General features: G+C 35.4%; 1 protein-coding gene across 3 annotated transcripts in view; it reads left to right on the top strand.

The window, feature by feature from the left end:
- The window catches only part of PIK3CB (phosphatidylinositol-4,5-bisphosphate 3-kinase catalytic subunit beta), a 182,221-nt gene that overhangs the window by 76,575 nt on the left and 93,143 nt on the right, over positions 1-12,503 (top strand). For all 3 annotated transcript variants that reach the window (XM_047098635.1, XM_047098638.1, XM_047098637.1), the window contains exons 3-4: positions 350-536; positions 5,921-6,146. In XM_047098635.1, coding sequence (XP_046954591.1) covers positions 366-536; positions 5,921-6,146 — 397 coding nt within the window. In that variant the 5' untranslated portion in view covers positions 350-365. The remainder of the gene's footprint in view (positions 1-349; positions 537-5,920; positions 6,147-12,503) is intronic.

The raw sequence follows: 12,503 nt of genomic DNA, 5'->3' as shown, positions 1-12,503 counted from the left end.
TCAGCCAAAGAAGCCAATATTATCTAAGTAAAACCTGGCAAGAATCACTTGTTGAATGGTTCTTAACTTAATTTCTTAGAAACCTGTAATCTTTAAACCTTTCATTTTTCACATGTGATATGTTGAATTTATGTTGAGTCAGTATGGTGTGTGTATATAATGTATGTAGTGATAACTGAAAGTGTTTTTAAATAATTTATTTCTGGTGGCTTACTCTTTAATTGACCTCCTGTTATGTAATTGGCTATATTGAAATCCAAAGAGTAATTATGGATTAGTGGGCTTTATCATATTTTAATATAAGATTTGGCTAATTTTCTGTTTCCACATTTTACTTAATAATTTCTAGGGCCTCATGGTTATGAATGTGCTTCAGTTTCATAATGCCTCCTGCTATGGCAGACATCCTTGACATCTGGGCAGTGGATTCACAGTTAGCATCTGATGGCTCCATACCTGTGGATTTCCTTTTGCCCACTGGGATTTATATTCAGTTGGAGGTTCCTCGGGAAGCTACCATTTCCTATATTAAACAGGTATGTTAATAGGTAAAATTTTTATCAGTGTAGCTTACTTACTATATTATAGGAAATGTTACTTGTGTAAATCATATGGTCAGTTTGAGAGAAGATTAAGCTTTGGGTCACTACATATTAAAGATTTTGATATTTGCCTTGTATTTTGTGGACATATAAAACAGTCATTCTTACCGTCACTTTTAATCCATATGTGATACCTGATTTAAGAAAAATCAACTTACGTTGATTTTAAATGTTAGTTTAAAATGTTTAAACATTAGTTTGAAACGTTCGTTTTAAATGCTCATTCAGGTTATTAAAAGGAATTTGACATTGTTGAAGAAAGTTTTGTGTTAAAATCTTTTTAGTCTCTTCCTTCCTCTTCCCTCCGTACCCCACTACTTTTCATGGTGACTATGGGGAGGAAAAAGTTTTCCCTCACTAGTGAATGGCGTGTCCTCCTTTGGAAGCAAAGTCTTTTTTTTTTTTTTTTTAACGTTTATTTGTTTTTGAGAGAGACACAGAATGCGAGCAGGGGAGAAACAGAGAGAGAGGGAGACACAGAATCTGAAACAAGCTCCAGCACAAAGCCCTAATGCGGGCCTCAAACTCACCAACTGCAGAGATCGCGACCTGAGCCGAAGTCGGACGTTTAACTGACTGAGCCACCCAGGCCCCACCCCCACCTTTTTAAGTTTTTATTTAAATTGCAGGTGGTTAACATACAGTGTATGTTAGGTAGTTTCAGGTGTGCAGTATGGTGATTCAACACATATACAACACCCTGTGCTCCTCACAATAAGTGCACTCCTTAAGCCCCATCACCTGTTTCACCCATCCCCCCACCCACCTCCCTTCTGGTGAGCCTCAGTTTGGAAGCAAATTCTTTTACATAACAAGGGTTGCTTGTTTTGTTGGATTATTTTTTGAAGTGAATTGATGAATGCTGTTGATTTGTGAAGACTACGAAATGTAAATGAAATTATTTTCTAAACTTTCTCTTTAATGTTTTCCAAATAGCTGAACCCAATATGAAAATCAGGGGTTATTATTTTTAAGAAAAAGTTTTTATGACATATGTTTATGTTTTTATTTTTTTTTTTAAGTTTATTTATTTTGAGAGAGAGGGAGAGTATATGAATCCCAAGTAGGCTCTGAAATGCCAGCACAGAGCCTGACGTGGGACTCAATCTCATGAAGTGAGATCTTGACCTGAGCTGAAATGAAAAATCAGATGCTTAACTGAGCCACCCGCGACCCCTACCTAGCATAATATTTTCAAGTTCATCCATATATAATAATGAATCGAAATTTCATTCCTTTCTAAGACTTAGTAATGTTCCATTGTATGGATATACCACTTTTTTATCTGTTCATCTTTTGATGGGCATTTTGGTTGTTTATCTTTTAGCTATTGTGAATAATGCTACTATGTACATTGGTATACATATCTTTTTGAGTCCCTGCTTTCATCTTTTTGAGTCCCTGCTTTCATTTTTTTGGGGTATATGTCTGGAAGTGGAATTTTTATATCATATGGTAATTCTTTTTTAACTTGAAAAAATTTTTTTAATGTTTATTTATATTTGAGAGAGAGAGAGACAGAGCGCAAGCAGGGGAGGGGCAGAGAGAGATGGACACAGAATCTGAAGCAGAATCCAGGCTCTGAGCTGTTAGCACTGAGCCTGACTTGGGGCTCAAACCCATAAGCCATGAGATCATGACCTGAGTTGAAGTTGGACACTTAACGAACCAAGCCACCCAGGCGCCCCTGTTTTAACTTTGTAAAGAACTGCCAAAGAGCTTTCTACAGCAGTGATACCATTTTTCATCCCCACTAGCAGTACACAAATGTTCTGGTTTCTCCACATTCTGGCCAACAGTTGTAATTTTTGTTTTTGTTTTTTTAATTTTTAATTTTTTATGTTTAGTTTTGAGAGAGAGAGAGAGAGAGAATACGAGCAGGGGAGGGTCAGAGAGAGAGAAGGAGACGTAAAATCTGAAGCAGGCTCAAGGCTCTGAGCTGTTAGCATAGAGTCCAACATGGGGCTTGAACTCATGAATTGTGAGATCATGACCTGAGCCAAAGTGGGACGCTTAAACCAACTGAGCCAGCCTGGTGCCCCTATTTTTTTTTTTTTTTAATGTTTATTTGTTTTTGAGTGAGAGAGACAGAATGCGAGCGGGGGAGGGGCAGAGAGCCAGGGAGACACAGAATCTGAAGCAGGCTCCAGGCTCTGAGCTGTCAGCACAGAGCCTCACGTGGGGCTCTAACTCATGAATCACATGATCATGACCTGAGCCGAAGTTGGATGCTTAACTGACTGAGCCATCCTGGTGCCCCTGTTTGTTTTTGATAATAACCATTTTTATGCCTGTGAAGTGGTATCTTACTGCAGCTTTTCTTTGCATTTACCTCATGACTAATGATGTCAAGCATCTTTTCTTCTTCTTAATGGCCATTTGTAGAATTGTCTATTCAAGACTATTGCACATTTTTTCACTTGTCTTTTTTTTTGTTACTGAGCCGTAAGAGTTCTTCAATTATCCTGAATATTAATCGCTTATCAAATATATAATTTGCAAACATCTTCTCCCATTCTTTGGTTTGCCTTTTCACTATCACATTAGTGTCTATTCATATATGAATTTTGTAAAATTTTGATGAAAATCCAGTTTCCCTGTTTTTTCTTTTGTTGTCCATCACTCCTTTTTCATATATAAAACTGAATCTGATAATTAGCTATGAGTTTTATCCCCAGTTTGTTATTTTCAGCTTTTGGCTTTTGTACTGGCTGCAGTTAAAATTTATCATCCACCTTGTCATTTATATAGTGATCTTTTACATGATCTCATCCAGGAGACTTGGGGGAAGTGATATGAGATTCTGCTTATTTATACTGATAGAGCAATGCTAATTAATGAAGATAACCCTGATGAATAGAAAATAATGCAGGAAAAATAGTACAAATTTTGTATGGGAGTGATGATACATACGTTAAAATTTTTTCTATTTTCTGATTAGATGTTATTTATATTCATAAGAATGTTAAATATGGATGTCTTCATTGATTCTTAGCCTTCAGAGATATTCACTTAAAAAAATTTGAAGTATAGTGGTACCTGGGTGGCTCTGTCAGTTAAGCATCTGATTTCAGCTCAGGTCATGATCTCATGGTTTGTGAGTGTGAGCCCCACATCAGGCTCTGTGCCGACAGCTCAGAGCCTGGAGCCTGCTTCAGATTCTGTGTCTCCTTCTCTCTCTGCCCCTCCCTTGCTCACGCTCCGTCTCTCTCTCTCAAAAATAAACAAACATTAAAAAAATAAAAAAAAATTGAAGTCTAGTTGACATATTATATTACTTTTAAGTGTACAACCTAGTGATTCAATAGTTAAGTACATTTTGAAATGCTCACCATGATAAGTGTAGTTACCTTCTGTCACCATACAAAGTTATTGCAATTTTATTGACTATGTTTTTTCTTCTGTGCTTTTCATCTCGTTGGGTTACTTATTTTATAAATGGTATTTTTGTACCTTGTATTCCCCTTCACCTATTTCACCTGTCCCTTCTGCTCCTCCCCTTTGACAGCCACCAGTTTGCTCTATGTATTTATGAGCCTCCTGTTTTTGTTTTTTAGATTCTATGTATATATGAAATCATACGGTATTTATCTTTCTCTGACTTATTTCACTTAGCATAAGACTAGGTTTTTTTTTTTTTTTGATGTACTTACAAATGGCATTGTTTTTAAATTTCTCTGCAAGTGTACAGAAACAACAGGTTTCTGTATATTAATTTTGTATTCTGCAACTTTATGGAATTCATTTATTATTTCTAATCATTTTTTGTGGAATCTTTAGAGTTTTCTATATGTAGTATCATGTCTTCTATAAATAGTGACAACTTCACTTCTTCCTTAACAATTTGAATGTTTTTTCTTTATGTCTGATTGCTGTGACTGGGACTTGTAGTATGGTGTGTTGAGTTAAGGTGGTGAGAGTAGATATTTTTATGTTGTTTCTGATCTTAGAGGAAAAGCTGTCAGCTTTTCACAATTAAGTATGATGTTAGCCATGGGTTTGTCATATATGCCTTTATTATGTTGAAGTATATTTTCTCTCTTCCCACTTGTTTTTATCATGCAGGATCATGAAATTTTGTCAAATGCTTTTTCTGCATCTACTGAGATGATTAGATGGTTTTTATCTTCCATTTTGTAAATGTGGTATGTCATATTGATTGATTTGTGGATAATGAACCATCTTTGCATCCTTGGAATGCAGGGATTGTGGTGAATAAACCTTTAAATGTCTTGCTGAATTTGCACTGCTAATATTTTGTTGAGGATTTTTGCAGCTATGGTCATTGGGGATATTGGTATGTGGTTTTCTTTTTTTGTAGTGTCTTTGTCTGGTTTTGGTATCAGGGTAATACTGGCCTTGTAGAATGAATTTGGAAGCATTCCTTCTTTTTTAGATGAGTTTGAGAAGGATTGATAGTAAATCTTTTATGAATGGTGGAATTCACTGGTGAAGCCGTCTGGTTCTGGATTTTGTTTGTTGGGAGTTTTTTTTCTTTTGATTTTTTTTTTAAAGGGTTTTTTTTTTTTTTAAGTTTATGTATTTATTTTGAGAGAGAGCAAGCATGAGCAGAGTAGGGGCAGAGAGAGAATAGAAGCAGGTGCTGCGCTGCCAGCACAGAGCCTAACATGGGGCTCTCACGAACTGTGAGATCATGAGCTGAGCAGAAATCCAGAGTTAGACACTTAACTGATTGAGCCATGTAGGTGCCCCTTTTGGGAGGTTTTTTTTTTTGTTTAATTACTGATTCCATTTTGTTACTGGCAATCAGTCTGTTTAGAGTATCTGCTTCTTTCTGATTCAATGTTGGAAGATTGTTTCTAGGAATTTATCCATTTCTAGGTTTTCAAATTTGTTGGCACGTGATTTTTTGTAGTAGTCTCTTATACTCCTTTATATTTCTGTGGTGTCAGTTGTAACTTCTCTTTCATTTCTGATTTTGAGTTCTCACTCTCTTTCTTGATGAGTCTGGCAGAAACTCACTTAATGATTTTGCTTATGTATGTGCATTTTATGTGCATTATACTATTACATTAACTACAAAAATGGGTTAATAGTATACATATTCTACAAGTTGGCATTTCAAAAAAAACAACCTTAATATATCTTGGACAGTTTCCTATGTTACCTTTTATTTTTATTTTCACAAATGTATAGTACTTTATTATTGATTTAGTCAATCCTTTATTGCTAAACACTGGCTTGTTCTGTGTTTTTGAGTTTTACAAAGAGTGCTGTAGTAAGTATCTTTGTAGATGTATTTTTATACACTTGAACAAGTTTTTCTGTTCCAGAAAGTGTCTAATTTTTTCCTGCAGATGTTATGGAAGCAAGTTCACAATTACCCAATGTTTAACCTCCTTATGGAAATTGACTCCTATATGTTTGCATGTGTGAATCAAACTGCTGTATATGAGGAGCTTGAAGATGAAACAAGAAGGCTCTGTGATGTCAGACCTTTTCTTCCAGTTCTCAAATTAGTGACAAGAAGTTGTGACCCAGGGGAAAAATTAGACTCAAAAATTGGAGTCCTTATAGGAAAAGGTAATTTAAGTACTTCCTAGTATGAATTCTTACCATGTTTGTTGCTATATGTATAAACATGTAGTAAGTATAATCTAAGACATTGTGGAGTATGGCCCAAGGACCAATGCTTGTCTGTAAATTGTTAACCAGTCTGAGATCAGGTAAGTATAAAAATTGAGAGTAAATGTTTATAAATTCCTGTAGCCATGTGATATTGCCACAGTATCCCAGGGGTTATATTTTTTGCATCCTTTTCTAGTGACTTATTTTTATTTGCAAAATAATGTTTCTTGGCAGATTGGAAAGAAAAAAGTTGTTCCTTTGTCTCATGTAGTTTGAGAAGAGATACCTTTTCTGAGAGATACATTCTCTGTTTCTTTTAAATGCCTCTACGGTATAAACACAATTTATATACAACTCTCTATACCAACCAAGATTTTAAGCTGATTGATAAATTCCAATATTATTGACAAATTTTACTCCTTAATTTTTCTTTAAGTAGAGTTATTTTTGTAGTGAGTGAAGATAAATTATGTCCATGTTCTTCTTTGCAAATTAATTCCAGGGAGAATTGTGAATAACAAAGAAAATATGGTACAGTCTTGCTGTAATAATCATAGCTGTCTCAGGGGCAATGGGATATCAGTATCCTGCTTTAGACAAGATACTAACTTGAGTTAAGTACTATAAGAGGTTAACTCTGGAAGAGACTTGAAGTTTGTTTGTTTATTTTTGAGTAGCAGTTTTTGGTTGTTTTCATTATTTTATTTTATTTTATTTTACTTTATTTTATTTCATTATTTTATGGTATTTTATGTTATTTTATGTTAATTTAATTTAATTTATTTTATTTTATTTTATTTTATTTTATTTTATTTTATTTTATTTTATTTATTTTTTTAAACATTTTTTTTTAACGTTTTATTTATTTTTGAGACAGGGAGAGACAGAGCATGAACGGGGGAGGGTCAGAGAGAGAGGGAGACACAGAATCCAAAACAGGCTCCAGGCTCTGAGCTGTTAGCACAGAGCCCGACGCGGGGCTCGAACTCACAGACAGTGAGATCGTGACCTGAGCCGATGTCGGACGCTTAACCGACTGAGCCACCCAGGCACCCCTGTTTTATTTTAATTTAGAGACTTGAAGTTTAAATACAAAACCAAAATATCGACTGGTGGTTGTTGGATTTGGATTGGCCTCTGTATTGATTAAATTCACTATTACAGGATAATATAGTACCATCCCATTTAGGATTATACGTATCTTCAAGATAATCTAGTGCCATCTCCTCTAAGAACCATGCCCTGTAAGATTGCATTCTTTGATGGTGACCTATAGCAATTCAGGCTAACTAATGATTACAAATGTGGGACTACACTCTTCCCTCTGAGTACATAGAACAGAACCTTGTTGATTTACTGAATGACAGCCTGGTATTCAAAAAGTTTTTTTTTTTTTTTTGTAATTTTTTTTTAAGTTTATTTATTTATTTTGAGAGAGAGAGCACAAACACATGTGAGCAGGGGGAAGGGCAGAGAGGAAGGGAAAGAGAATTCCAAGAGGCTGCATGCTCTTAGGGTAGAGCCCAACTTGGGGCATGAACCCACGAACCTTGAGATCACGACCTGAGCTAAAATCAAAAGTCAGATGCTTAATAGACTGAGCCACTCAGGCACCCCTTAAAAAGGTTAATTACTTCAGAGGATAACTAGTTTGCTTTAGGCAATATTTTTTCCCCCTTAAATAGGTTTGTAATTATTTACCATACAAAATTTTATTTTTTCCCTAAGATTTTATTTATTTATTGTTAAATAATTTTCATACTCAACATGGGTCTTGAACGCACAGCCCCAAGATCAAGAGTCATACACTCCACCAAGTGAGCCAGCCAGGTACCACCCAAATTTTCTTATATATTAATGACCTCAGTAGAGAGCATTCCTTTCTATTTGCCAGAGCTCCAAACATCTTTTTGATAAATTTTAAATTCTCCATTACAAAAAATCTCCCCTTTGAATTGAAGAATATATGGAAAAGTAAAAAGAATAAACACAGTCTTATCCAAGACAAGAATATTCACTGGCAATATTGAGATATATAGTTTTTTCCAAATGGCTGTGTGTGTGTGTATGAAGATATATAACTTTTGTATATTTCTATACTGATGAAAGGAAGTAGATCATAACCACACTGATTGTTAAGGAAGCTAAAATATTTGATAACCCAAAAGGTTAGCACCAGAGAGAGAGCTAACTTTTGTCAGGATATAGTTATCTTTTGAGATGTAACATGTTTTCAAAACTGAAATCTCTGCACTCTCTTCTAGTCATGATCTCCAAAATATATGAGCTCATTAGCCACTATTAACCTCTACATAAGCTTGCCAGACTTAGCAAATAAAAATATAGTAGATTGAGATATTAAATGGGATATACTTCCTGATAAGAATCATTCATTGTTTATCTAAAATTCAAATAGAATTGAGCATGCTGGTTTTTTATTTGGCAACACTGACTTTGCCCTGCCACAATGCAGGGATTATATAGATGTAGGTATAGGTATAGGTGTAGGTATAGGTACAGGTATGGGTAGATGTATATCTTGAATTTCTCTTTCTATAAGTAATGTGACCATATTTCCTTCTGTATCATAAAGCTTATTATATAAAAAATTTCAATGCAGTGTGCCCTGCAATTTGATTGATCAAGATGCAAAGAGTGTTTTATATTAACTTGAACAGTTTTTAAATTCTTAACTATTTATAAATTGTATTTTAGATTTTCAGTGCATCTAGGAAACCTGATGTTAATGATCATATACACAAATTCAAGTGTTAACATTAATTTAGGAGTTTGAGTAATTCTGCTTATTATTTTACAATGAATTTTTACTTTCAATACCTAACAAGTCAGTTTTTGCCATTGCTAATTTGTATGTGGTGACTACAACCGGGACTTGGTGAGGTCATGCCTCCTGGGAAAACAATAAACAATTATTTCAATTTAACTTCAGGAACAAGTTTGCTGCCTCCTCCTCCCCAAAGAAAACAATAGATATAATTGCCCTGATGGGTCTAAAAATACCTTTTCCTGAGTGATAATATATTTGATCATTTTATTTTTTATGTTTATTCTAAGTAATTATTTACAGAGCTGCTCTTTGGATTCTGATTATCCTCTGTAGTGAAGGTACCTGTCACCCCTGCATTCATTTCTCCAAATACGCATTAGGAAATCTTGATTGGAGGATTTTGTCAGCATCCTGAAAAACATGTTTGAATACTCCCTTATTTTCCCCGACCTGTAAAGTTGTGGTATAGTTTAAAGTGAAGGGTATCTAGAGTCTGGAGGACTTTAACAATGTCGTTAATGTGAAGAAATTATTCACTCAATACTTCTTTTATATTAAAAAATTATATTTGATTCTAAGCTAAATAATATTCTTATCTTTTTTTTTTTTTTTTTTTTTTCAACGTTTATTTATTTATTTTTGGGACAGAGAGAGACAGAGCATGAACGGGGGAGGGGCAGAGAGAGAGGGAGACACAGAATCGGAAACAGGCTCCAGGCTCCGAGCCATCAGCCCAGAGCCTGACGCGGGGCTCGAACTCACGGACTGCGAGATCGTGACCTGGCTGAAGTCGGACGCTTAACCGACTGCGCCACCCAGGCGCCCCTATAATATTCTTATCTTAAAATTTAAGGTTTGTTGGGGTGCCTGGGTGGCTCATTTGGTTAAGTGTCCAACTCTTGCTTTCAGCTCAGGTCATGATCCCGTGGTTTGTGGGTTTGAGCCCCATGTCTCTCTCTCTCTCTCTCTCTCTCTGCCCCTCCCCCACTTGCTCTGTCTCAAAAAAATAAATAAATACATAAACCTAAAAAGAATAAAAATTTGAGATGTATTCCTAGGAGCAGTTGGGAAACTATTGAAGGGATTTAAATAGGGGAGTAACATCAGATTTGCATTTTTGTTTTTTTGAGAGAGCAAGAGAGTGAGTGCATGAGTAGGGGAGGGGGAGAGAGGGGCAGGAGGAGAGAGTGATAATCCCAAGCAGGCTCTACACTCAGCATGGAGCCCAATGAGGAGCTCCATCCCATGACCTTGGGATCCTGACCTGAGCCAAAATCAAGAGCTGGACATTCAACCACTTAACCAACTGAGCCACCTAGGTGTCCCCATTATATTTGCATTTTATAAAGAATTATTCATACTGGAAAATGGAGCATAGGTTGGAGAGATTAAGACTGGGAGTAGAGAAATTAGTGAAAAACTGATGTAGTAATCCATGGGAGGGACAATGATGGACTGGGAATAAATTAATGGCTGCAGGAACTAGGAGAAGTAGACAGGGTTGAGAGACATTTAGGAAGTGGTTTAGACGTGATTTTTAGTAGATAAAGGGAGATAAAGAGTTTGATTTTTGTTAAATGTAGTAGGTACACATTTCCCTTTCCTCACCTGTAATACCTGTGTCTGTGAGTAGAAAGAGCTTCAGCTGTGCTGGCAAACAAGCTCCAAAATCCCTCAGCTAGTCTGCATAAATTACAGTTCTTTCATGGCTGAATAAGAGTGTATATTTCCATTCCAGATCCAAAACTATCCAGGAAATTATAATGTACTCTCAAGATTTTACCTTTGCTGCATTCATTATGCAGCTTAACCATTTTTATGTTTTTATATTTAATACCACAGATTGATTCTAATATTTATTTTTGAAATAATTGTTTTAATACGTAAAAGAAAATAGACAATGGAGATAAGTCCACTGTCTAACCCTGATTGACATGCATATATTCAGATAGTATAGATTCAAATGATAGGATATTAAATGGCCTTATGGAACAAATACTAGCAGGCTGCTTCCCTGTACTTCTGTCCTCAGCACTGTGAAATACTGTCATCATCTCAGGTATCTTTTCAGAACAAAAATGTATACATATTCTATACTCTTTCTTTTGAATTTGCATAAAAGGAATCTTGTGAGACTCATTTTGTCCCTGCTTTTTACATTTAACTTACCTGGAGCTTTTAATGTAACAATACCAATCTAATCTATCCATTGATCACTTCTACTACCATATAATGGTATATGGATGTATCTCAATTTTAAAACTAGGTCTTAATGATTAACTTTATTTCCAGTTTTTAAATTATTATAAACAAAACTACAGTGAACATTCTTGTACTGTTAACAGTACGTTGTACAAATAATGTACTTCTCTAGGTTTGTGGAAATAAAGACCACCCAATGAGAACAGACTATTTACTCAGAGCTTGCTATTATAGTAAAGGAGCTTTTTGTTTGTCAGTGACCCAAAGGCAGGCAGGGGAGTGAAAAAGTGTTATGCTAAAGAAGGGGGAATGCCTCTTGTATGGCTGATTGGAAGTTTTTGGCCAGAAGCTGGAGGTGGGGGGGTCACTAGAAGTTGGGCATCTTATGTGCATGATTTGGGGGTGCATATTTGGCACTTACTGGCTAGTACTGGGTCTCTCAGGCTAAAATTCCTGTTGGCAGAATTTTGAGGTCAAAGAATGTATGTGTATGTTTATAATTTCTAATATTAAATAAATATGCCTTCCAGTACAGGGTGTTGTTAAACTTTAAAATGTTTGCCATCTTACAAGTAAAAGTTTATGTATACAAATTTCTGCATGTTTATTTGTTGTAAATTTCTAGCATTGTTTATTAGGATAATGATAAGTTTATGAAAAGGTTGCTGTATTTAGTTGTCTGCATGGTAGAAGTGGTTCATAATTAAGTACAGTGAAGAATAATTTTATATTCATGAGATTTTTGACTGATATAACCATTGTTGAAAAATCACAGTGAAACCTAAGTTTAATCTATAAAATTTAAATTTACTGAGTCTTAAGTAAAAATGTGAGTTTTAACCTGATTAATTTAAAAGTTTTCAGATTCTTAGGCTTTCTCAGATATGATAAACGTGATTTTACTTGGTTTGTAAAGAAAAACTGGATAGTTTATAGGTGGTTTTATCTAATTATTGAGTTTCTTATTTTGAGAGGGAGAGAGAAAGCATACGAGCATGTGTGTATAAGTGGGGAGGGACAGAAAGGAGAGAGAGAGAATCCCAAGTAGGCTGCATGCTGTCAGCAGGGAGCCCCATTTGGGGCTCGATCTCATAAACCTTGAGATCATGACCTGAGCCAACCCTTAACCAGCTGAGCCACCCAGGCACCCCTTATATGTGGTTTTAAAATGTGTATACTATTTCTGTGATTATCTTTATCAAACTGGTACCTAACTACATTTCTTTGAAAGATTTCAAGTTTGTGTGTCTGTTGGCCACCTTTCTTTAGAAAGCTGATTGTGTGTTCACCTTCTATATATGAAATGTGTTATTTTATCTGGA

Source organism: Lynx rufus, unplaced genomic scaffold (genome assembly GCF_022079265.1).
Source record: "Lynx rufus isolate CCGP_SWC_20201006 ecotype Redwood Valley unplaced genomic scaffold, mLynRuf1.p SCAF_5, whole genome shotgun sequence".
In the NCBI taxonomy this organism is placed as follows: domain Eukaryota; kingdom Metazoa; phylum Chordata; class Mammalia; order Carnivora; family Felidae; genus Lynx; species Lynx rufus.
Note: the sequence above shows the minus strand (reverse complement) of the source record. Positions and strands in the feature narration are given on the sequence as shown.